Genomic DNA, 27,310 nt, shown 5'->3' with positions numbered 1-27,310 from the left:
TAAGCAACCATGTCATAAAATCCCTCTCAATTAAGAGCTAATTACATGATAGAAAGATAATGAGAAGTGGCTGGTAGGACAGTGTTTTGCCCATTTTCCCACAGATTCATTGTTTAGAAAGGTCCGTATGGAATGGGAAGACAGAAGACCAACCATCTCCTGGCTTTATCCACTGCACTGCAGACTTAGAAATTGGTACCTGGGTTCACAGGTGACAGATGAAAATGATCCCAAAGCTGGAAGGACCACAGGGCTCATCTGACCCAATGCCGCCATTTTCCTGGTAAGGGAACAGGACAGAAGAGACTACCATGGAATCCGAGAGAACTAGGGATCTGACTGTTAGTTCTGACTCTTGCACTCATCAGTATGGGAGCGGGAGTGACCCCTCAGTCCCTCTGGGAAGGAACAAAGGGAGATAAATATCCCAGGGCAATCCTGATCACAGACCACCCTTGGCTTTTCCTGCCCATCCCTTAATCTGGATCTAACCTGAGCCCTCGACTTGCCTGAAGATCCATGCATTTCTATGGAAATAGAGGATTTTCTGCCAGATGCATTTTTAAGAAAAGCCTAAGAGGCAGGTAGCATCATCACAGCCCCAAAGACACAGGTTGGTGGCCAGTACACAAACTCTATTTAAACAGCTCAGGTCCTCATTTTCCTCCAGCAGGACTGCAGAGCTGGGCCCTCCCATGGAGCACCGAGCCTCCAATGGTGCTCCTTTGCAAGGTGGCACCTGGTATTACAAACTTCATTTGATATATCTATGGGTATCCCCTTCTCATAAAGGAGGTTAGTGGTTTTCTTCCCCTTGACCTTCATCTCAATTATCTTTTTTTTCCAATCTACTCCCTGAGTATTGCCTTAACTGCCATCATGAACCTGCAGCAGCCCGGTCCCACCGCGGCTCCGCTAGGTGGCTGGCAGCACGGTTGCCATGGCAACACCTGTCAGCATTGGCTCCATATCTTCCTTTGAAAATTCTGCAGAATTTCTGCAGAAATTCCAAAGTTAATGAATTTTTGGCTCATCGGGCCTTCCAGGTCACAGCAGACTATCCAACAGTGATACACATTAGGACGCCGAAGTTTTAATTACACATTAGGACACCGAAGTTTTAATTAGACATTTATTTGCAAAGTCTATAAGAGAAGTGGATTGGAAAGGTGGGTTTCTCTTTCAAAGTGAAGGTGAATATGGTGTGTTGCACACTCTCAGAGCTGGGGACATGAGCAAGTACTAGTTTCCAAAGTAGCCAAGCCACAAGGGACAGCCTCATCTTAAAAGGCTGTTTAAGGGAAATGCCTTTCTGGTGCAAGGAACCAATCACCTTGCCTGGCCACGTTATCTTTGGGTAATACGAAAAAGCATTTGTTGCCACTGCTCGTATTGCTTTCCTGTGGTTGGCCCAGGCTTGGGTTGGCAGAAGGAGGCTGGGCTGCCAGATATGGCCAGAGACCAGATCAAAAATGGTGATCTGCAAATCACCTAAATGTCATCATGGTCTGCTGGCAAAACTCCCAACCCTGACCCTGCCAAAAACCACATGCACCTTTCTGGGCAGCCTGGAATGCGCCCAGATGATGAAATGGCCTGACTCTTGAGGACTGGTAGGCAGCTAACAGTGGCATTTGAAAGACCCTGACTACCGACCCTCTGTTTTTGTAGCCTTTGAACAGCTCATGGCATCAGTTAGCAAAACCTGCTCCAGGGTGATCTGTCAGCTATTGCCTAGCAAGTATCACAAGGGATTTAGAAATCCTTAATTTTTTAATGTGATAAGTTGTAGATTTTTGAACATGGGAAGAGATCTAGTTTAACAGGTACAGCATTCTTAGAAGAGAGAAAAGTGGCAGAGAAGGGGAAAATGATTTCCCCAAGGCCACCCTGCTGGTTAGCCATGGAACGAGTTCTCCAGACTCTCCATTCAGGAGTCTTCCTATTACATCCTCGTAAATACTTGCTTTACATCCAAAGTGGGGGATTAGGACACACGTTCCTCCTGAGGAGCTCACGGCTGAGGCTGCACAAGCATTTCTGCTTCCACTCTGACCCTTCAGCAACAAGACAGGAATGGCCACCGAGTTGTAGGATGTGTTGGTGTCAGCGTGGACAGATTTCAGCCTAGCTGTGACCCCAATGGCTTTAGTTAGATGTCATGTGAAACTGGCCTATAAATGGACTTTCATAAATCCTGCTCTTTTTGAAAACATAGCCATCTGGTGCAGTCAGGGGCTGGCTCTCTATGGATTGGAGTGCCAGGATTTAAGTTCATGTTACCATTTTCTGGGTGTGTGATCTCTGTTAAACCACCAAAACTGTGTCTCAGTTTCCCTGACCTGTAAAATGGGGCAACAATACAGAAATAAAGCCTATTTCCTGGGGCTGCTGTGAAAAAAATGCATGTCAACCACTAGCGCTCAGTGCTGTCCACTATTACAATATGGTCCCTGTCTCCTTTAGCCTTATTCCCTCATGGTTGTTCTAGCCACACTGCCTTCCACTTCAGGCCACACGAAGTGAGTCTCAAAGAAAGCATCTGAGCTGACTGAGACTTGTGGAAAATGAAGGCAATTTGTCAGAGAAAATTTCTTGGATCCGAATGAGCAGGGTTTTTTTCCCCCTGATCATACATAGGATAGGGTTCCAGATGGTGTCCACTCACCAGGAGTGGTCCAGTGTAAGGGCCCTTCTGCCGTGGAGGAGCTGAGAAGATAGAATGAACAAGAAAGAGCAAGAAGCGGAGGCAGGATGGTAACACTCACTGGTCTGGGTCCTCACCTCCACATCATCCTCGGCCTACATAAATCTCACCATTGTCACCCACGGAGTGAGAGGGATGAGCCAGTTAAAGACGTCTCTAAGGCTCTTCCATCTCTAACTCTGATGTAGGGGCAGCGACTGGGATCAATGCTTACAGGAGAGGCTGTGAGGTAGGCATTGCTGTCTAAGCAGAGCTGTCTTTTGAACATCTGAATGGGTCTGATCTTTTGTTTTTAAGACTTTATTTATTTATTCATGAGAGACACAGAGAGAAGCAAAGACACAGATAGAGGGAGAAGCAGGGTCCCTGTGGGGAGCCCCATGGGGGACTCGATCCCAGGACCCCGGGATCAGGACCTGAGCTGAAGGCAGCCGCTCAACCACTGAGGACCCAGGTGCCCCTTGAATGGGTCTGGTCTTACACAGGCTTGCCAGGAATGGTTTCTGCGTGGGCTTATGAATTCAGCCAACGTACACTAAGAAGAGAGAATAGGGGAGGGGTTTGAGGGTGGGTTTTTTTTTTTTTTTTTGGTTTTTGGTTCTTTATCTTGGTTAATTACAGCCAAAGCCCTGTTAAAAATATGTTGGTAAATTGAATATAAATTTTAAAAATGTAAATAAAAATGTCAAGCCAAAAAGTAAAAAAATGTCAAGCCAAACCACAAGATTTCCTATGTGGTTCTGAGTGAGCACTTTGAGTTTGGACATAATTCTATAATCATGAAGGGCAGACAAGCAATCAAGCTCCTCTGGTTTCCTGTGATCTTCTATGTCTTCCTCTGACCTATTGGGAGTTCACACCTGGAGGCGTAGTGGGAGCCCCAGCTCTCATGTTTTCCACACGAGGAGAAAACTCAAGTGCTTTTTCCCATACCGGTGACCATCACAGAGGAAATCCTGACTACTGTGTAGTCTTGGCCTCCTCCACCACCAGTCTATGTTTGCAGGAGCCTTGTCTACTGCCTGCATCACTGTCTCCCCTAGATCCAGAACAAAGCGTGATATCTAGAGAGGACTCAAATTATATTTGTCAACTAAATGAAGGAAGAAACTAGCACATGCCTTCTATTCAAGCCTACAGAAATCTTAGCAAGATGAATTCATAGACTGTGTCTGACACATAGATATATATTTGGTGGTTTAAATTGGTCTTGACAAGTCAACTTCAGTCTGGTGACTTTTCAAAAAACAAAACACAGCAAAACCAAAAGTAGTCCCCAAAATAATAGGTCAGTGTTTCATCTTCCAGGACTCTTCACCAATCCTAAAAACATCTTTACCTTGATCTTTTCCCCACTTATATTTTAGAAATGATGCTAACCCTAAATTTAATTGCAGTGTATTTCTTTAGAAATAATGGGGGGGGGGCAGGTATTGGTCCAGTTCACACAGAGCAAAATACAGGAGCTTTCAGAAATTTAGAAAAAATTAGACCGTGATTCTCTACAACAAAATGGAATAACTGTGGGTAAAATTCATTATCTGACTCTTAACCTAATTCTCTGGTATATATATATATTTTAAGATTTTATTCATTTATTCATGAGAAACACACACACAGAGAGAGAGGGAGGCAGAGACACAGGCAGAGGGAGAAGCAGGCTCCATGCAGGGAGCCCGATGCGGGACTCGATCCCGGGTGTCCAGGATCACACTCTAGGCCAAAGGCAGCGCTAAAACACTGAGCCACCCAGGCTGCCCTCTGGTATATATCTGAGACAAATATTAATCATTTATTTTCCTAAGATGATTTTCATTGCTTATATAACATGGAAACATTTGGACAAGAAACAAGTGCTGGCTTTTAAAACACATCCTATAGAAACACAGATGCAATTTAGTATTGCAGGGAAAAACTAAAGACATTAGATACGAGCGGAATCAAACAACAAACGAAAACGTAATAGTTACTGTTCTTGAAAGCCCCAGGTTTCTTTGTTAAAATTTCCTAATTTTGAAATTACATTTGCTTTTTTTTTTTTTTTTTTTTAACAAAACCACCACAAACTTCACCTCGGACAAAATGCACTGTCATGGCTGGAAATAAGAACTGTGTGGTGACAGTTTGGCAGCAAAAAGGATGACCTTAGAAGGTCATGTCAACCCAATCCTGACTTATGACAGCCATAGCCAACTCATTAATTAATGCCCAGGACACAATGTGGATTTTTTTAAATGTCTTCACACTAAATATCACACATCTAGCAAAGGAGGAGATCTTTCTTTAAAAAAAAAAAAATAACCCTAACATTATCTTAGATTATTATGACCAGAAAGAAAGAAGCTTTAAATCTACATTAGAGAACAAGAATATATTCTGTGTAATGGTAGTCTCTTAAGTGTAAGGGAGAGCATGGGGAAGGATTGTCTTGATCCAGGTATGTCAATTTAAAACACACAAGATGGTAGCCACCTTAGATGAGTGTTAGGCAAGCAGAGGTAAGCTGCCTTCTTGTACTATTTTTGTTTAGACTGTATGAGAATGGAGACATGAACTACTCAAGATTTTTCTCCTCAGAGAGAGTGGCTCACAGGTGGGCTGTATGTACCTGCTGTTCTTACATAAACCTCTGGATCTTAGAAGGTGCCTGAATCCTTCATAAGACTCCCCAAATTGCCTTATATTTCACAAGGAATCCAACTGTTTTATTCTCTAAAGTTCACTTATAAGCTTTAGGAGACAAGTATTTCCAGAATGAAGAATGTTGCCAAATATCTCCTCACCCACAATCAGGGAAGCTGGCTTTAGTGACGGTTGATCCATACATTTTGCTAAATATCTTTCTTAAATTCTTAAAATCACCCTTGGTTAAAAAGATTTTATAAATCTTTATAGTAGGTATGATACAGTAGCTACTTAATGATGAGTGGCTATTAATATTGTTTACTGGAAAACCAATGAATTTGGATTCTGAAAAAAACAAAAACATATTGCTATATGTCTGGTAAAATAAGGATAGGAGTGCAAGGTACACAGCCAGGGCCCTCAGGGAGGTGATCATGGACAATCACCATTCCAGCCCACTTTTAACACATGAGCTCATCTATTTCACATCCCCTGTCTACTGTACATCAAACAGCTTTGCTCAAAACCCTGGATATTTTGGCATTAAGCCTTACACTGAGTAGTCTGGGCCACGGAATCAATGTAGTTTAAAAGCACTGTTGAGGGTGAAGTCTGTGCTGCTACTCAAAATAGAAATTCGATAAGAACTTTTTGGAACCAAAGCAATTTCTAAACCAACATCTGAACCTTATCAATATCTTTCTAATTCCTTGGTATCATCCATATTCTTTCCAAAATCGAATCTCTTTTTTTTAATTATAAGAGTCGTAAAACAAAATCAACTGTAGATTCCCTTCCTTTGGTATTTACATAATCTTAAAGTTAAGTTGGGAGGGCAGATCGCAGTCTGACACCAAATAAAAAGGCCCCTTCTGCACTGAGTTAAGGAGATCACCAGGGTATCTGGGAGAAAAGGTGAACACTGGAGCCTGAAGCCTCAGCCCTCTCCAATCAAGAGTCCAAGCAAGCAGCCTTCCAAGAGGGACTCAACCTAGCAGAACACATTTCTTGTTTCCCCTATAGGACTTGGTCCAACTCTATATCTTTAAATGGAAAGCATGAGCATTTTTGCTTGAGTCATTCTTAATCTGTATTTCCCATCACTATCTTGCTCTATTATTTATTTTTCTACTCTATTAATAAACTATAGATTTGACAGATGACCTACCCCCTTCCTGATAAAATAACACAACAAATAATAGCAAGAAATATAACTTTAATTTCTCTAGTTACCTAATCTAGTCAATGTTATTTTGGGGGCAAGGGAGACTGGTTTTCATCTTTGTACAGATTCCATAAAGACTGTAGGAAATGGTAACCAGACTGAGAGTCTTTGGAGACATTTTAACTGTATTTCATAAACAAACTAAATTCCATTCTTCATGAGTATTTTTTTTAAATAGGTCCCACACCCAGCATGGAGCCCAAAGTGGGGCTTGAACTCATGACCCCAAAATAAAGACTTGCACTGAGATCAGATGCCCAAACCACTGAGCAACCCCGGTGCCCCTCTCCATGAGTATTTTGAATTAAAGTTTCCTTAGTATTATCCTACACTTTGAGGAAGGTTAAACTACCCAATTCAACATGGCACACACAGAGTTCATGCCAGTTTGTGATGTGGTGTGGTATATGGGTGCATGGAGCAAGGGTAAGAGCAGGTTTCTAAGCAGACAAAGGGCCTTCACCCTTGCATAAAATATATCCTCAAGGTTCCTCTTATTAAAAGAGCCAACACCAGACATGATCTTGAGGAAATGGTTGTGTACACAGGAATCTTTATAGATTCAAGGATTTTTAATATAGGATTTCAATCCTTCATCAGGACTTAACCAACCTACAAAGCTAGCATTATAAGAAATCAACATGTAGACACAACCAACAAAGTTATTATCCTCTGTTTATCCCCTGCAGATTGGTCCCTCACTTGAAGGCCCATCTCTAGCCATCCCAGGTGGAGCATAGCATTAACAAGGCTGGTTATTTGTGAGGTCTGCAATCTTAACTACCATGAATGGGAGAGTCTCAGAAAAGAATGAGGGCATCCTTTTTTGAGAACCAAGCCTGTGGCTACATGACATTTCTCTCTAGTTCATAAGATCGGGTCTCTAGATCACTTCCTTTCAAAACCATGAAAGACAATGAAGTTTCACTGTCAAAGACACATAGGCTATTTGAACCTGGGGAGTCATGGCAGATGAGGAGGTGATTTGGCCCAAGTGAAGCATGGATGGGAAGGGAGAAATGAGATCACAAGATGAGCAGGACTGTGGCAGGGGAGGCAGGCGGAGGGTGGGAGGGGGGGCGGTGCTCACCACTGCCCCCTCCACTGGCTCCTCAGCCTGGGTGTCCAGTCCAGAGTCCAGCCCAACAGCAGGTACAGCAGCGACAGGGGGCTCCTCTGCTTTCGGCTCTGTGGGCGGAGCCTGCTCAGATTCAGCCTTTGATTGTTTGTTTTGAGCATTAGAGGGAAAAGATTCAACATGTGAATGGATAACATCACAGAATACCGGACAATTAAGACTTTCTTCGTCATCCAGTAGGCAACTAGCTTCATTAAATCTGTGTAGGAAGAAAGCCCCACATTTGGCCTCATAAGCCCTTAACTGAAAATTAACTCTTGTTAAGCTTGTCTTTAGCATCACTGAGCATCATAATTCTCCCTGAAGTTAGACAAAGACTTACCATTTTGACTACTCATTGTACTTACTTGTAACTTTATGACATCTGTAAGAGATCCTCAAATGGTACCCTCTACTATTTAACAGAGAGAGAGAGAGAGAGAGGAAATCCTAGGAGCGCCCCACCTTTGCTGGTTGAATGGAGGGAGGAAGAGCTCAGAGGTGCATGGTTCTGGGACCTCCCAGTTCTGCTTACATGCACTGTACCCAAAATGGAGGGGCCACCCCAATATTCATATCAAAATGCATCAGTCTGCATGGATAGGTCATTATGAAGTCATTGTGCCATTGCCCTGGCTGGGAGGAGCAGGCCCAGCTACCTGGCCAGTAGACACCCCAATCACAGATACTTTGCTGCCTCATATAGTTTCTTGTTTCGCTTCTCCCCCCATCCCCAACAGATCCTTAGCAATCCATTTCCTTTCATATAATAAGCTAGTTCTGTAAAGAACCACAGGGTGGTATTCTCTGGTACCAATTAGACTATTCTAATTGTGTGGACAAGAGTAGGGTCTTTGCATCCCACTGTGACCTTTTCTCATACACATCCTCCAATTATATGCTGAATCGAGCCTCTGGACTCTTAGCTCCAGACTTTGTTAGTTTTAAAATGATCAATATTAAGCAACAACAGGCCACAGGCCATCAAAAATACCACAGCCACTGCCTGTCACCACAGCTACTGAAAATGTTCCCTCTTTTTCAATTTGGACTAATGTAAGCATATGTATTTAGCAGTATCACTTCACTAGATGGGTGGCCATTAGAAGGCACATTAAGGTTCTTTTTCATCAGGACACTGAAACTGTAAGAAAGCTGAAAAGTGCTTTCCTGGAGTAGTAAGAAGTCTCCAATAGATCCTGTGATTGGAGAAATTGGTTAACTTTTGTCAGACTTTCACCAGAAGCAGTGAAAAATCTCCCCTAGCTCTCTCACACACATCTGCCCACAAAGGTGGGTGCACATGACAAGTTCCATATAGAAGGGATGGGAACGCTTTGCTAAGATTATAGGAAATGAGTAACGAATGGCTTAGTGTTGGATAAACACACAAAATTTTTCTCTTGTGCCCCCCACCAAACCCTCCATTGTGACTCCTGCCTTGATCACACACCACCCTTCCCTTTAATGGGCATAATAAAAAAGAAAGGACACGCTGGTAGATAAGTGTGCAGAGATTTGATATTTTTATGGGCTTTTATAACCTTTACGGGGTGATCTGACACAATTTTTAAGAAAGGATGAGATAAAATTCGCTCTAATATACTTTTAGGAGTTTTTTATGGGAAAAGATTTCACTTTTATTGTTCAAAAAGAATTATCTTTGCAACAGAACACGGTTTCAGAGCAGCGAAGAGATACCGTGTAAGCGCTCAGGATATAACCTTAACAATTTGGAAATCAAGGTGATTTGCTATGAGAAGATGGTATCAAATGACCGACACAACAAGGAAAGCAAGGGTAATTTGACAAAGCACCAAGAAATCCATATGCAGAGAGCTGTCCCCCTGTGAGCTGAGTGTATAAGAAGAAAGCATGAAGCCAGATAAGGAGCCAAGAGAAGTGTCAAAATAGGAGTCAAATACATATATCGTGGTACATTAAATAAATACAAAGATAACTTAAAATGAAAAAAAAAATCTGTGTCAGAGCTTGGGCTTCTTGGAAGTCCAGAAAAAACTTTGAAGTTTTATATAAGACCAGAATAAGTAAGTGGTTTTGGATATGAGCTGAATTGTGTTTGCTTGCTAAAATCAGACAAAACAACAGAAGCATAGCATGAAGAGAAGGTAGGATTGGTTATGTCCCTACAAGTCACAACATTTCCCCTGTCTTATAATATCACACTAGATACTACAATACAGCTCTGCAATTTAACAACTTAAATTCTAGGGAGGCAAGCATAACTCACTCAACGATGAGTAGGGGTGAAACATGATAGCATGATTATACATAAAAATCAACTATTCCAACTTAAAAACAGAAGTCACCCTTCTATTCCTTCTAAGATAATGTAAAATTGTAACTTTTTTGTCAAGACAGAAGAAAAGCCAAGGTAAATCGTGAATCACATCTTGTGGGATAATCTAAAGTAGTCCTGTCAGAACTATGCCCTGCTTCTACCACTTTTTTTCTACAAGATGCCTCCTGTAACATACCTTGCAAATGGATTGATACCATGCCATACCCATTTAGGAGCTCTGGTGATCATTTCCTATTGTTTTCTTGGGCTAGGAGGTCATCATTACACATTCAAAGGAGAAGTATATTCTAAATTTTTTGGTGGGGGCAGGATATCACAATGGTTTAACTCTGATATACAGAAATGGAATTCTTCCTTTAGAACAAAATGAGATGTGCAGCCTTCCTGCACATTTTCCAGTATCGTCTGTCATAAGATGGAAAGCAGGTCATTACAGATGAAGGATATGGGTTGGGAGTGGGGTTAAGAGTCTGGTCACATTCCAGTATAGCACTTGCCTTCAAGTCCTGCTTCTCCAAACTTGGGAGAGCTGATTTAGTGAGAACTGCAAAGGGCCGTAGAGGTAACTGAGACCTGAGCAAGGTTTGCAGAGTTTAAACTTGTACTCAAGGGATGTGCTATGGGGCCGTAAGATGCAGACTGGAGAGATGTACAGCTGACCTGCTAACTTAAACCTTCACTTTGCTCAGACCAGTCAATGAACGAAATGTTGGGAAACTGTCCTGCTCCTGGGAAGAGCCTACAGAATCACCACTCAGTGGGAGATGTGCATTTACTATGATTTCCTAGTTCCCCACATGGCTTAGCCAATGTTAGCAGCATCTGCAAGACTGGGCATGACAAGGTTAAGTTCCTCAAAGGAAAGAAGGTATAAAATGTCTACTTCAGAGCACACATACCCAAAGAAGAGAAGAGCAGGCAACAGAAGCTCCTACGACAAGCTGTGAGCAGTAGGAAGATGTTTTAAGAAACTTAAAAACCACTGGATTCTATGCCTGGACCTTTGCCTCCATGTAATAGGTCTGAGTTTAATTATGATCCACTGTCTTTCCTTTTATAGCAATATTCCTCCATTTTTCTCTTGACCCACTCACAACTGATAATTAAAAATGTCATGCTCCAGTGTTGGCATAACCCTGACTCCATCACCCAGGCTGAAAATTACCAATGAACATGACACATAATTCTCTCTGGCTCCCTTATCAACACCAACATAATTTGCATTTTAAATATTTAAATCTTGATTCGCAGGCGACACAGACTCCTCTCTCATCTGGTTACCCAAAATGCAAAAGTCTGAAAATCGGTGGACGAGGTATTATCAATGGGCTAGCCTTTGAGAAATATTAAAGTAACCTTTAAAGACAAACATCCCAGAACAGAACTCCTTACTTAGAAGTGAAATCATCTAAATAGAAACATGTATTCTACTTAAATCCAATTCTTAGCTTCCAATGTGAAAGCCAGGAGTTGGGATAATTATATCCCGTTCCCACGGGAAAGCCAGTGAGCTACAAATAACCCTCGTGAACGCCGCAAACTGTATGGCACACCACCACCAAGCTCACAAGGGACATTATTTAAGGCCTCTTTTTTCAACATCCCTAGTAAGGTGCTAGGGAAAAGCTTTCCCATGAAAGCTGCAACAACAATCTTGTTGGAATCTCCTCTAACACCTAGAGTAATTCTGTTTGCTCCTACTCACTCCCTAGCCAAGCTTTGCCCTCATGTCCTTTGGCAGCAACAGAGGAATCACATCTCTGGTATGCAAGACTCCTTTCTAAGACTCACACGGGGGAGGGAGGAGATGAGAAAAGAGATAGTTTCTGGCTCAAGGAGAAGCAAGGATCTATCCTGAAGCATGAATTCTTGAGGCAGTTTTACTTCTAAACCTGTGGAGTAAGTTATACTCAAGTGGAAACATCCATGTCATTGATGGATTTACAAGGCTCCACCGAAGCCTGGAAGTAGGAGGCTTTTGTTTTGTTTTGTCTTGTCTTTGCTGGGATCACTGTGCCTTTATAAATAGAAGCAACTAAAATCAAAGTCACAGTGAGATTTTTCAGCAGCTTTCCTTCCTATTTTCTAAAAAAGAAAGGGCTGCAGAAACTACATTCTGGATATTCAAGCTCTAGATAACCTAGAATGATCGACCCTAGAACCTTCAAGAGCAACTAACAACATTCCCAAAAACACACACTGAAGTCAGCTTACCAAGTCACAGATCATGCTCTGGTCTGTCTGCATTGTGAATAATGAAGTGTCCTGGGGCTGAAATTGGGGAGGAAACAAAAGAAAACTTATCAAAGTTCCAGCTAATTTGCTGAAAGAAAAAAAGAAAGAAAGACAAAGATATCATTTAAATTAGCTTCCATCAGTTGTATCAATAAATACATTATAAAGTTTTTTAAAGTCTTTTATTTTAAATCAGAAAAGCAGATAATACAAAAGTAATTTTAACAGTAGATGTCTTAAACATAAATGTGAGCTATGAAACCACGCATTAGTACAGTTAAGAGTCATTAAAACAAAGAGCTCACACTCTTTTTTTTTTTTTTTAAACCTCATGCTCATTTTTGTTCTATAGCTTTTCTTCTGGACATCTACACTGAATTAGAATACAGTGGCTTTCAGCTACAAATTCACATTTTTTAAATGTTGAAAATTCAGTCTTACTCTATCACCTACCTGTGACTTCTATGGGTTAATAATAAGCCATATCTTAAAAATTGTATACCATGTATTCATTGACTTAAATAAAACCAAGCTGGAATAAATCTAAGGGAACAGTGATCTCTAACACAATATTCATCTCTCATTACGCTGGTAGCCAGGCTTACACCTACCAGACAGAAGACCAGAAGAGCCATTCCTGGTTAATCTGACCAGTTGAAGACAGAAAAAAAAAAAAAAAAAAAAAGTACCTACAGAATTTGATATCAGAGCTCCCCAAAAGAAAAGATGAGACAGTGACAGTTGATTAAAGATGCTGTATTGAGGAATTACTTGAATCCAAACTAAACAATAAAGGGAATTTCATAAAGCAAATCAAAAAAAGGCATCAATCTATAAGCATAAAAGAATACAAAAGGTAAGAGCAACACAATTTTGAAATTGAAGAATAGATGAATGAAGACGTTACTTGGCAGATCCCAAAAAAATCTGTATCCTAAGGTGATGTGAGAAATGCCAACAGCAAGTCAAGTTTATTACTCAGAACTCCCAAAGGATCAAAAATTAGAAACACGAGGACCAAGAAAAATGGAAGCTGGGTGGTACTAAAGATGGAGAACTGGCTGTGAGTCTGTTAAAAAGTAACTAGACCTCAAGCATGCATCCAAAAACCAAGCAATATCCTTTGACCCCACCACTAGCCTTGGCATTATTTCTGTGGAGGTTGAAACAAAGGGCCTCTGGACTGGGGAACACAGAGGCATATTAGAAAAGTAGCAGCCTTAAGTGAGCATTTAAGTACTGAGAGCGCACATCCCCTCCCTCCAGCTCCCAACTTCTTCCCCAGCCACTTCCTGTTATACCCACAGACAGGAGACCAGAAGAGCTAGAGATTTCACCAGCCCAAGAAAAATGCCTCCAGAATTTCATCAGGGGCTCCTCAACAGGAAAACTCAACCAGAAAATTCCAGAACAGTATGTTTAGTCAATGAGCTCTACCTACCTGTACGAGTCTCCTGTCAGCTTTTTATTATCCCCCTCTCAAATATGAGTAGACAGACAAGACCACCAGATGTTTAGGAAAAGTCTCAAGTATTAAAGGGAAAAACTGAATAGTTAAAAAAAGGAAGTGGAAGAAACAGACTACGTGTAAAATGACCTTCAAAAATGGACACGATCATTAGTATTTCCAGAGATATAACATGATGTAAGAAGAGGATGCTATTAAAAAACTAATATTCAGTAAGGAAAAAGAGCTCTTGGAAATTTAAAAAAGAATGGTAGTGACAAATCTATTGAAAGAGCTGGAAAGTAAAGAAAGATAACCAAAAAAGGAAAAACAATGATTAGAAGACTAAACTAGGAAGCCAATATAGGAAATGGAGAATGTGACAGAATGACAGAACAAAAAAATGGAAGAGAAATTATCAGTAACATTAAAAAAAAAAATCCCTAACTAAAGGACACAGATTTTTAGAATAAAAGAGCCTTAATACAATGTATGGAAATGGACTCAGACCACAGTATATCACTGTAAAATTTCAGAAACACAGGTTAAAAAAGAGATTCTACAAACTTCCAGAATAAAGAGAGAGTAGTATGGCAGGCAGCAGGGAGAGAGAGAGAGAGAGAGAGAGAGAGAGAGATAGAGAAGAATTTTCTCAAAAATACCAAGAATCAAAACGATATAGTGATTCATCACTTCCATACATCACCTGGTGTTCATCACAAGTGTGCTCCTTAATCCTCATCACCTATTTCCCCCATCCCCTACACCATATCCCCTCTGATAACCATCAATTTGTTCTCCATAGTTAAGAATCTGTCTCTTGATTTGTCTTTCTCTCTTTTCATTCTTTTGCTCATTTATTTCTTAAATTCCACATATGAGTGAAATCATAAGGTATTTGTCTTTCTGTGACTTATTTCATTTAGCATTACACTTTTTCTAAGTTTTTATTTTAATTCCAATATAGTAAACATAGACTAATAACTATCATTCCCCAGTAATTTTTAATACTTCAGTCTCTATACAAATACAAATTGCCTGAAAATTGAAATTAAAATTTTGATATAAGATACAGGATTTCTTTTTTTTTTTTTTTTTTTTTTTTTATTTATGATAGTCACAGAGAGAGAGAGAGGCAGAGACACAGGCAGAGGGAGATGCAGGCTCCATGCACCAGGAGCCCGACATGGGATTCGATCCCAGGTCTCCAGGGTCACGCCCTGGGCCAAAGGCAGGCGCCAAACTGCTGCGCCACCCAGGGATCCCAAGATACAGGATTTCTAGTAGTAGATCAAAGTGATGTTGAAGAACCACTATACTATTACACAAAGCCATTGACAATTAATGGTTATGTCCAATTAAAGACCAGTTAATAAATGAAAAGAGAGTCAACAAAGGATAATTACATAACAAGTACTTGGAATTCAAATACTATTTATTTTATTTCTTTTTTTAAGATTTATTTATTTGAAAGAGAGAGAGAGAGCATGGGAGCATGGTGGGTTGGGGGAAGGGGGTGGCAGAGGGAGAAGGAGAGAGAAACTCTAAGCAGACTCTGCACTGAGCACGGAGCCAGACTTGGGGCTTGATCTCATGACCCAAAGATCACGAATGTGAGCCAAAACCAAGAATCAGAGGGTTAACCGACTATGTCACCCAGGCACCCTGAGAATACTATTTAAATAATTATGTTCAAGATTAAGAAAAGCCCTTGGAAAAACTGATGAAACCCTCAATTATCAACTCAAAATCTATTTTTGGGAAAAAAAAGACTATGATCCTGCTATAAAAGCCAAACATGATGCAAAGTTATTACTTGTAGATTATTTCTGTTGGAAAATTGTTTATTCTAAAAATTGGCATGGAGTTTTCATGATCTTAATTTTATTAAATCTAAGATAAGATTAATTTTTAAAAAGAATCAAAAGCAGTTTCTCAGTTGTGACATTAGGAGGTAGAAATTGATGGATTAATGGCTTTGAAATTCTAGAGGAAAATTATATTCTAATATAATATCCAATCTAGAAGACCATTATGTAAATAGATAAAGACATTTCAGGTGTACACGGTCACAAATATATACCAAAGAAATTTCAGGTGTACACGGCCACAAATATATACCTCTCATGCATACTTTTCTTAGGAAGCTACTGGAGGATGTGCTTTAATATGCAGATGAAGGTGTATTCTAACATGTGGCATTAAACCACAAATGAGGGAGATTTGTGCCCAGAAAAGAATGGACTGACATAAGGGAGAAGTGAAGGCAATGCCTAGGACAGACCTACCAGGAGAGCCTGCGGGAACAGCTGTGGCAGCAGGCCTTGCCAGAGAGAACCCAGTTCAGGTGGAGCAGTCCAGAAGGAGAAACAAGCAAATTCTTCAATAAGATGAAAGTGACCGAATGCTTAATATTTTCCAACAAAACGAGGGGAGATTTATGTAACAGAATATGGGATTGAATTAGCAGTAAATCCCCAAAACACTAAACAAATGAACCAACAAACAAACAAATAAGACCCTGCAAACATTTTCTTAAAGAAAAACAGAAAATTGGCATAAAACTAAATGTAAACTTCATGGTGGGGGTGCTGATAGTATTGATATCATTATACAATAATATAGACTGGCTGGATGGCTATAGCGTCACTACAGCAGAAGAAGGGCAGGAAGAAGAGGGAGGGTGAGTGAGCGAGAGGGGGGCATCTGAAGGCACTTTAGATCTGCACCTTCCAGAGAGAAGAGTCCATAGATAATGCTTTAAAGACCAAGAAGTAGCATTATAAGCAAGTCATGCACACACATGTGGCTGAAAAAAAGAAAATCTGGTGAAAGGAGTAAAAGTATTTACCTCCAAGAAACGGGAAATGAAGGGAGTATATGATAGTCTGAACTTCTATAAAATGCTCTCATACAATTTTGTTTACTCTTTACATGATGCCTTTATAACTGATAGACATCCACATTTAAAAAATGAGAAATGAGTAACAATTCTTATGATGTGACCTTCAAAAGAGATTCATGCAGACTGAAGAGACACATTAATTATCATCTCCCCCCGTGTGTCTACTTGTCTCTGGATGTGGGTGTGGGCGGATGTTATCACTTTATAGGTAACATGGGGGGAAAGTAGTCAAACTCTTAAGTACAGAAATTTTCAATGTTAAAATTAGAAACTGTTCATCTCTAATGTTCTGAGGCCAAGCACTCCTCACAGACAAGCCTCTGTTTGAAATCTCCCTTCCAGGTTTTCAGAACTTACTCCATGAGCTTAAGAGCTGTGTGGACTGCCCTTTACATGGGTTACAACTATCCATCTGTTGGGGCATACAGAGTGAGGGGACAGTCCATCTTGTGGCTCCTCTTCTACAGACACCCAAGGGAAATTCTGCCTTATTGATCAGAGCCAATCTATGATTTCTGATCCTCAAATAGCTCCTTCCTAAAGAACGACTGAAAAAAGGTAAGGTTGAATATGAATCTGCACAAAGGAGGTACCTAAAAACCATTTTTATTTTCTAAAGACTCATCTCATTGGTTCAAAATAATCCTATCTCCTCTTTTCCAACCTCTGAATCTAGTAGATCTCTCAGATCAGGACAACTTCTCATTTCTATTAGAAGAATCAGCATAATTCCATGGCAGGGCTAACAAAATTAATAGCTAGTACAGCCAAGAAGCACTTAGTGGGTGCCGGGCGACTGTGCTAACTTTGCTCCACATACGTATCTCACTGAATTTTTTTTTAAGATTTTGTTATTTATTCATGAGAGGCACAGAGAGAGAGGCAGAGACGTAGGCAGAGGGAGAAGCAGGCTCCCTCCAGAGAGCCTGATGTGGGACTCAATCCCAGGACTCTGGGATCAAGACCTGAGCCGAAGGTAGATGTTCAACCGCTGAGCCACCCAGGCGTCCCTCATTGACTCCACAACAACCCTACAATGTTGCCACTATTACTGCTTCCGTTATTGAACTTGAAAGTCGTAGGGTCAAGTTTTGCTTGACCATTATACTACACCAGTGATACCAAAGTCCATATTTTAACAATTTGCATCATTCTCAGCAGATGGATAGTGCCAGCAAATTGATCTCTTACCTGGGTGAATCCATTAAATGTACCACCAGAAGCCTAAACAGAAAGGGAAATGAAAGTATGTTACGTTTTACCATTTTTGTGGGATCAGTAAATATCCATCAGACAAGTTGGAAAGTGAAGACCACCACACATTTTAAAATAATACAAAAGGTTGCTGTGCATGAAAGTGTTTAGGAAATGCAAAAGGCCATACTGTATTATTTTAAATAGGCTGACAAAAAAAAAGATTATTTTTGCAATTATTGCTGGCATGTGGCTCAGTGCTAACCAAAGCCCACTTTCTTGATAATGAGATGATTCCAGAGAAAAGCCATGAGGCGTTAAATACCTCCTTTTATAGGCTGCTGATACAACCTAGAAGTATTTTCACTATTTCTTTAATACATGATTTGGATAAACAGCTATTAGGAGTCTATGGTTTCAGGGGGCCTGGGTAAAAGCATTTCATGTGCTCTTAATGCTGTAGAATCACTTTGAGATGAGTAAATTAGTCTGTTCTACGTATTTTTAGTGCTTGAATAGTAAATATAAAGTAGAATAAACACAACTAGTGGGATGGTAAAATAGACTCATTAGTTCCAACACAAACATCCTGCTTTCTGTATTTTCTTTTTCTTTGTCAACCTATTTGTATTTGGTTTGCACAGATTTCAAGGAGATGACGCAGGCCTCAGAGAAGATAGTGATGGATGGATAATGAAGTAGGTGGAAACATGAGGAAAAACAGAACCTACAGAAGTCTTTGTCTAGTCTATACTACGTAATGGGGTAAGTACCTCTTCTTTATCAGGCTCTATTTCTTGGTACAACAATCCATATCTCTGGTTAGCAATTTCATCTTCAGATAAATCTGAGTTGCTGATGTCATTGTCTTGGGGACTAGCAGAACTCTCGGTGCTAGCATTGTGGGATGCTCCCAGAACCAATGGTCTAGCTACCTCTCGGCTTTGTTCCCAGCAATTAGCATATACATCTGCTGCTAAGCTCACCGCCAGCCCTCTCTCACCTTCAACTGTATCTAAACGTTCCCAGCAATTATCTAAGCCTCCTGTATCTCTGATAGGCCAGTGGTTAATGGGATCAAGCAAATTGGCAAATCTACTTGCTTGGCCATCTGGTATACCAGAGAATTCTAACATATCCATACTATTCACTGCTGAATCCAAGCTTGGCTGCCAGATTTGACCTGGATCTGTTGCCCAAGAGTCTGTTTTTACAACTGTTGGTAAGTTAATGGTATGGTTACAGTTCCCAGTCACCATACTCCCAGGCTGTTCTATTAATGAGTCTTTTGCCTTATATAAACACCAATCTCTTCTGTTTGCATTAGTTCCCAGAGAATAACTAGGATCTGTCCTAGAAGGAGCTGTCACTTCATGTTTTCTTGATAAAACAATAGCCTGACTTTCATTCCTGTCAACCCCAGGAATATGTAACACAGCCTCATGCTGAATCTCTTCAGCATCTTCACTGCCTTGTCCTGAGTGATCATGGTTAGGAGGATCTATTAAATTTTTCCTTATGTCTTTTCTAGTTAAATCCCATCCCTCAGGGCTGGCAATTTCAATATTAGATACAGAATCAGTCTGGAGACATCGATTCAAAATATCTGTGTGATGGGTGGGTTTAGCTCCAGAGCCCTCTATAATTTCAAAATTATTTATTTCTACTTGATTCCCCTCATCTAGTCTTTGGTTTCTGTCACTAAATTTGGCAGCTAGATCTACTCTTTCTAGGTCTTCTTCTAATACATCAGCTTTATCAAAATATATTTCACTGGTCCTTTCACTTTCCTTACAACTAGCTCTTGGATCTTTCCTCATTTCCTCTTTATTGATGGCTAAGGTCTCCTGGTCTTGCTTTCCTTTTGTCTTAAGAAGATCTACTAGCCTGTCTCCTGCACTTCGACATGCTTTCTCTCCAAATGCCTCTGTACTTTCTAGTGCCTTGGTATCAATAGCTCTAGTGTCTACCTTTTCACATGTCTCCACACCTGCCCACACAGAATCTTCTATCTTCTGTTTCTCTTCTGCTTCTTCTGACTGTTTAACTTCTTCTTGACTTTCTTTGATCAGGCCACCAGTTTCTGTGGCTGCCATCTCTGAGGCAGGTAAGTCATGAGGCTGGTCCATCTCCATACCAGCGGCTATGGCAAATTCAGCCTCAGGCATAGGCTCTGGGGACAGATGTTCATTTCCACATGGAGGGGCTGGCCCCATGACATCCTCACCCTGTTCAGCTACAGTGTGCCAGTCAGCAGAAGGAGGAATTCCAGTAGATAATCCCATGTCTTGCTCTGCTTCAGAGAGACATGAAGAGTCTTCCTGAGACCCACCTTGGGTAATTTCCTGGCTGACACTCTCTGTACTAGCATCAGGGCCCCAAATAAATGCACCTAGGTCAATTTGAGATCTTTGAATTTCTTCGGCCAACCCACTCTCTGGAGTTTCCTCCATGATCAGGTTACACAGGGAAAGACTTTTTGAAGAGTCAGTCTTTAGAGTATGCAGAAGAGCAAAGGAAAAAAAACATAAGATGAAATAGATCATGGTAAGATTTGATGAGAAACACAAAGCTATTCAGTATGGTAGCACCAGTTAAACAAACTAGAGAACTTATAAATTAAATGGCTTAAGGTTAAATCTGTGACTAGCAATGCTATGAGAAAAGAAAGCTCATCCTATATACTATCCATGTATATAATGTATAACAAATATTTTTTTTAAATCCAGAATATTCTGGATATTTACCTACCGGTTGTACCAAATCAGTGCTTGTCTGTTTGAGGGGAAAAAAGGATAATTAATAATAATAATATTAATAATACAAAAGAAGCAAATTCCCTAGCACATTAAAATCCCATGCTGTTCACAGTCAACATTCTCCTGAAAGCTGTGACTTTTACTGGTTAAAGATTAATTTTTACAGCTTGTTTTGTGATAGAAATGAGTTTTGTTCCTATACCGTCTAAGACTACACAATCGAAACGTGAAGAAAGCCTCTCTCATTTTCTAGTCAACAAGGATGTTTCAGGGCTATTATAAGACTTCTGTGTTAGCAGACTCTGAAATGCAAAGTTTCAAATAAATAAGCAAACCTGAGAACATCGGAATAAGTTCAAGCCCTAGCAGCCACAAAAGTACACAATATCAGATGCTCTGACACAGAATCAGAACAGATGTTCCCTAAACTCACCCTACACTTGCTTCTGCCTCTGAGATAGTGTTCATATAGAGAGTGGTCTGATACTACTCACTCTGATGGGATTATTCTCCTCATGTTCTCCCTGCAAACCTAGAAGCCTTGTCTGTACACAAACAGACAACATGGGAAGACTGAGAGGATCAAGGAATGCCAGCAATTATGTCTAGGGAGCTACCGTTTTGTAATTTTGTCATTGCTACCACTCTTAGCAGGCTTGTCCTCTGAAATATTCCATGCTCCTTCCAGATGATACCTTCGCCCTCCCCATACCCTTCCTAGCTAGGACAGAAAAAATGTATTATGATTCCAATAAAGATATGAAATACTGGAATAATAAAACATTAGCATGGACAATGCTTGATCTTCAAGAAAATTAACAGAGTCGGCTAGAATTCAAATGTCCTGAATGTCAGTCCATATATCCCCTTTTGTGATTATACAAGCAAAGCCAGGCCACTATAAAAGATGTTTTCAGTCAAAGCTCTGTTTGTGTCTTTTTCCCACATCTAATTTCTGGAAATGCTCATCCTTGCAACATCAGATTAGCAGAATACATACCATTAGTAGCAACAGCTACCTTTTCTTGGTATGTACTGGATGTGGGGCTAAGCACTCTACAAATATTACTTGAATCCTCACACAACCCTCTGTGGTAGATGTCATTACCCTTACTTTACAGATGATGAAAATGGAGGCTGAAAGAAACTCATAAATTGCTCAAAGTCATATTGTTATAAGAGGTAGAGTCTGGACTCTAATCCAGGGCTGCCTGGCTCTAAAGTTCAAATTCTTATTGATGAAGCTTCATTGGAAATAAAGTGAGAAAGTGGTTCCCTGTGCAGAGTAGCCTATCCCTTATATTTTCTCATCCATGTTTTCTTCTATTCTATTTAAAAGCAACAAAAAATGTGCCTGTCCTTCACTACAACATTCCAGGAGCCACCAGTAATCACAGGAAGAAGCATAAAAGGGCCTAACACCGAATTCTTGCTTGTCCAGGCATCTGGCACACTGACGCTCTTTTCCTCACCATTGTTTCCAGGTGCTGGTAATGCTTGGGACCATCAGGGAGCTGAAGATAGTTCTAGGGGACTACGTTATCATTAAAAATGCCTAGGTCTTCTTCGATCCACAAGTAAATTAAAAAATAACAAGGTCTCCAAATTTCTAGGGATCTAGGTACATCAAAATACAAGCTCTTTGTATTCTTACCGTCCATAGGTCCCAGGGCAACGTCTGAAAGCAACAGACAAACAAAAGTATGGTTAGTATACAAATCTCAAGCACGTAAAAAGTACTAAGGTGACAAAAGTTCTTGAAATGAAACATTTTTGAAACATTTTGTACAGCACTGTCCAAAAAACCTTTATTTGGTGATAATGTTCCTTATCTGTGCCATCCAATATGGCAGCCACTAGTCACATGCATTTATTGAGCACTTGAAATATACTAGTGTAACAGAACCAAATTTTAAGTTTTACATAATTTTATTTAATTTGAATTTGAATGGCCAAATGTGGCTTGTGGCAACCACACTGGACAGCAAAGGACTACTCAGTCTGCTTTTCACTACACAAGTAGAAAGTCATATCTGAAACATGATGAATGGTTTTACTGTAACACACACACACACACACACACACACACACACACAGTTAAAATGAAGTACAAGGTGTCCAGATCCTAGAGTTTCTCACATCTTAGAAGACATGCAGCTCTGAATCATTACTGATGTACCTCCTCTCTTCCTCCCACCAAGAGGATACATTATGACCAGTTTGAATGGTAAATAAACCCCAGAAAAAGAGTTCTTCAATATGCTGAATTAGATGATAATAGAGCTCAATTAATAGATAATCATGCAAAATAGTAGGGTGCCCCCTCACGCATATGGATGAATTAATTATACACTTACTACTGCCATTTTAATTATAAAGCTCACTGATCCCGGGGAATGGATCCAGATGGTTCAAGTGATTTCTGCTGTTCATTTGGGAAAGTGAGGGAGACTCTTCTTTCTCATTTCCTTTGTGGCTGTGAATTGCTGGTAAAGCCACATCCTTACTGCCTTTGTCTTTGTGACTAGAATAGATCTGTGTTTACGCACTTGTTTTGAATCTGGGCCTGCTCTGACTGTACCACCCCAGCCACCCTGCATCTCTATGCAGCCCGGCTGGTCTCTGGGTGAGCACCCAGCTGTCAAATGGCTAAGAAAGGAGAGTAGAAAAGCTAAACGGAAAGCCACAGTTATTTGTATGTGGATTCCTTCTGCAACCAATATGTACTTTCTGATTATTCAGATGGTTTGGGTTTTCTTGCATCCCAGCCGCTTAAGAATGACAGCCCCTAAAAGCTACTCCATATGCAGACAGCACTGGTATTTTCCCCAAAAGAAGGCAGCAATGTGAGACGTCATGTTTATCAGTCCTCAGAATCATGAAAGGATGTGTTAACTCATGTGGACACTGTGGAGATCACAGGTGAGGTGTTCTGCTAGCAGCAAGAACATCCATTTAAAACACGAGGTCAGGCGATGGGCAAGGGAGATCATTCTGAGTGAAGGGAAATGAAGGCCTGCAGAATCTAATGGCTCTGTTCTTTTTTGCTATCTCAGCCTCAGACTGTCCTTGGTCAAAAGGAGATGTGATTAGAGCCAGCTCACAGGATGACTCTGCCATGAGGTGACTCAATTTAGAGCCACCAGGACACCAGGGTAGTTTAGTACCTGGCCTGAGGGAGAACACAGGGCACACATGGCTTTTCCTAACTGCAGTGATGCATTTTCATCAGAAGAAAGACTTTTGAAGGTTTAACCGAAGTCATTTTTTTTTTTTTTAGATTCTGAATCTTAGTTTTAAATCTACACAAATTTCCCCAATCTGGGGATTTATTTAATCATGAATTGATACATGAGAAGTTTCTCTCTCAAGTCAAACTTGCAGATAGAAAGGCTGTGGAATTGCATCCACGACCAGAATGGCACACGGTGCAGAAACTGCCTTCTGCCATAGAGCAGCGAACGCTGGAGAGTGAGGCAGACAAGTCCCATGAATCCTGCACAACGAGAAAGCTCTAACAGGGAAGGCTTCCGAATGAGATGTGAATTTGTTTTCTGCTTTCCTTGGTCACCAGGGCTGAACCCTCAAACTTGCTGACAATTACTATATTAGCATTTCCCCAATATGTTTTAGACAACATTCCAATGACTGTTAAGAAACCTTCATTAAAATAGGTTTCTGTGGCCAAACAAATTTGGAAAACTCTAAGTTAAACAAGTCTAAACAGTTTTTTCTTTTATCTGCAGAACTTCTTGGAGCCTTTACTATTCTAATTCATTATCATGACTCTCCTTTTAAAAGGGAGCTAAAAGAACTTTCTGAAACATTTATCTAAGAGACCCATTTTTTTTGCAAAGTACGTTTAAGGCTAGTATCTGGTCTGCTTATTAATTACCTGCTTTATTTACCTGCTTGATTTTTATTGTTCCCGTCTTACAACAGGTAGGCCTTTAGAACCTCAATCACATTCTGGAATTCAGCATGGATTAGGAGAAGCTTTATTTATTGAGGTTTATATTGAGGTGATAGTGGCTTACTGTAAGGTATTAAGAAGACTTCAAGACCAGAAAATTGAGCTAGGTCTCAATCCTCAACTTCAGTTTTACAATACACCTTCATTAATTCATTTGAAGTTTTTTTCTAGCATCTTTGGATGTGGTCAAATTCAAACGTGAGCCCCCAAGCACATCAAAAATATGGATATAAACAATTTCTGTTCAGCCAATTTTGAGTTAACCTCCTTTCATGAGCATAGAGAACTGTAAGGAAAGCCCACCACAGAGAAATCATCCAGAAGTCATCACAGAGCCCACCTGCAGATTCCCTCTGCTGGAGAACTGGAGAACTGCTAGAAATCACTAGTGAAGTGGGGAAAGTGGGGCGGGCGGGGAGAGCAATGAGCAAGGACAAGCTGGGTAAGCAAGGTCTACTCTGGCCATTGTCAAGATCATACAAGGAAAGCTTCTGCAGTGTGGAGGGGAACAACATCATTGAGTTAAAAACTATCAGGACTGGAAAAGCTTTCTCTTGGGGCATAATTTCAAGCTATCTCTAATGAGCTTTAATCTGCAAAACGCTGAGGAAGGAAAGTACAGAAAATAAGTAAGAAGACCAAGCCCAGGGCCAAAAGAAAGAGCTTCATTTGAAGAAGCTACAACATATATTATCCAAAGCTGAACACTCCGAGTGCAGAATAATACTAATAATGACAATTACTCTGAGATGGAGGATTCCTGGGCAAACTGGATTGTGTGACTGTCCCAGCTCTATGGCTAGAGAGAGCTAATGGTAGGGGGACATTTGGAATGATAGATATAGATAGGGTCCTCCCTCTATACTTCCTTCCCATTAGGGAACAGTTGTCAATCCCAAAGAAAAATGAATAGTCACTTGGAATGGACAGTGGTCCCTGACAGGCAGCTGCTGCCCTACAGAGCTGATTAAAGTTTATAAAATATCATCCCCAGACATCCGAACCGCCACTGGATACCTGCGACATGGGTGAGTGGGTCACTCCAACAGAACCTACAGGTGCCACCTCAGGCTTGAAAGGGTCAAAGTCCAGATCCAACAATGTCTCCTCTTTCTTCACCTCAGGGACTTCATTCTGTTGAAATCAAATAAAACAAAATATGGGATTTTATGATACAATCCATGTATGACTCTCAACACCACCGAATGTCCCCAAGGCAGTTCTGATAGTTTACCATTTAGGTGGCTCACCAGTAAGCTCCCAGAGTCGCCAGCTAAATGTGATGAAGAGGGAAATAAGCAACTCTGGAAATAATCAACTATAATTTAAGATACCCAGGAATATGACCCAGACTATAGTTCCTCTCCTCTGTCTAGCTCCGAATCTGGCCAACGAAGAGAAAGTCTGAGAGGTTATATCCTGATTCCGGATGCCACCAAGATCCAAGGACTCTCCTCTGCTAATTCAGAAATCTCAGATCAAAAATTACAGATAGCTGGATGAATAAAATGGGCCAAGGCTTAGACCCATGACTGTAGCCCCCTGCTGTGATGTCCCCTGCAAAGCTAGCATGTAAAAAAGGAAAGGACACTATCTACTGTGACTATATCCACCTGCCTCCCCTCAGAGGGGCCCTATCCTTTGATTTAGTTATCATATGAATCATTCTTCATTCATAATGTGTTGGTCTCAACTGTGTATATGAAGGAGGGAGAGTAAAAGAGAAAGAGGCAAGGAGAGGACCATGTTCCCCAACATTCACTGGAAAATAACATTCCTAGGTTAGAAAGACATTAAGACAAAGAAGAAGACATAGGATAAGAATCCTACTATGATAGTAGCAAAACATTTATAGTACTGAACATTAATACGTCTTCATTTATTGTAGTATCATGACACAAAAAAAAGTAACATGGGCTTGAGGTTAGCCTAACCCTGGCTTGAGTTACACAGTAAGGGTCAGAGCTGAAATAAAGTCTCCATAAACTATCACAGTGAAGAGAACTGGGTCAGTTTTCACAGAATCAAGTTACATGTGTTTGATGTTTGATATAAACTTCAATTTTGACCATCTGTTGCCTAGAAATCGAAAGATCAATCACGGATAAAGCATATATAAGAAGAGGGATGTTCAGAGAAAGATTTTATTTGTTTATATTTTTGAGAGAGAGAGAGAGTGCATGCACACGTACATGCACAAGTGGGGGGCCGGAGGGAGAGAGAGAGAATCTCAAGCAGACTGATGCTGACTGAGGAGCCCAACATGGGGCTCAATCTCACCACCTTGAGATCATAATGTGAGCCAAAATCAAAAGCTATACGCTTAACCAACTGAGCCACCCAGGTGCCCTCTAGAGAAAGATCTTAAAGAACAAGAGTTCTTTTAATTAGTATTGATCATAGACATAAAATTTAAAACTGTATGTAAGCTTTGGGGCCTAATAGATAATACATTTTTTTAGTATATCCACACTTATTGTAGTAGGAAATCTGCTTAAATATCATGCTATTGGTTTTGAGCTATCTATTCTGCAGCATGATTATTCTTAGACACTTTAAAAAATTTCACAAGGTTAGTGCTCTTCTGAGATCCCTCTTTCTTCAATAATTACAATCACAAAACTATCAACAGATCCTCTGGCCTCTATTCAAAATCTACTTGGGTTCTGTTTTTCACCATTTATACTGATACAAGTTTTATTTTTAAAATTTTCTGAACACCTATATCACTTAGAATAGGCTAGGCACTGTTCTGAGAACTTTATACATGTAAATATTAACTCAGATTAGGGTATTTTGC

The 27,310-nt window shown here is 40.4% G+C and overlaps 1 protein-coding gene across 4 annotated transcripts in view; it reads right to left on the bottom strand.

Moving 5' to 3' along the window:
* AMPH (amphiphysin) overlaps positions 1 to 27,310 on the bottom strand; it is a 211,202-nt gene that overhangs the window by 17,660 nt on the left and 166,232 nt on the right. Inside the window, exons 12-17 of one of the 4 annotated variants that reach the window (XM_025449340.3) lie at positions 25,528 to 25,644; positions 22,192 to 22,215; positions 20,530 to 20,553; positions 17,776 to 17,808; positions 12,212 to 12,268; positions 7,648 to 7,773 (exon numbers count right to left, since the gene is read on the bottom strand). In XM_025449340.3, coding sequence (XP_025305125.1) covers positions 7,648 to 7,773; positions 12,212 to 12,268; positions 17,776 to 17,808; positions 20,530 to 20,553; positions 22,192 to 22,215; positions 25,528 to 25,644 — 381 coding nt within the window. The remainder of the gene's footprint in view (positions 1 to 7,647; positions 7,774 to 12,211; positions 12,269 to 17,775; positions 17,809 to 20,529; positions 20,554 to 22,191; positions 22,216 to 25,527; positions 25,645 to 27,310) is intronic. The other 3 variants (XM_025449342.3, XM_049096418.1, XM_025449343.3) reach the window with 3 other exon arrangements.

The sequence above is a fragment of the Canis lupus genome, chromosome 18, assembly GCF_003254725.2.
Source record: "Canis lupus dingo isolate Sandy chromosome 18, ASM325472v2, whole genome shotgun sequence".
Taxonomy (NCBI): Eukaryota; Metazoa; Chordata; class Mammalia; order Carnivora; family Canidae; genus Canis; species Canis lupus.
Note: the sequence above shows the minus strand (reverse complement) of the source record. Positions and strands in the feature narration are given on the sequence as shown.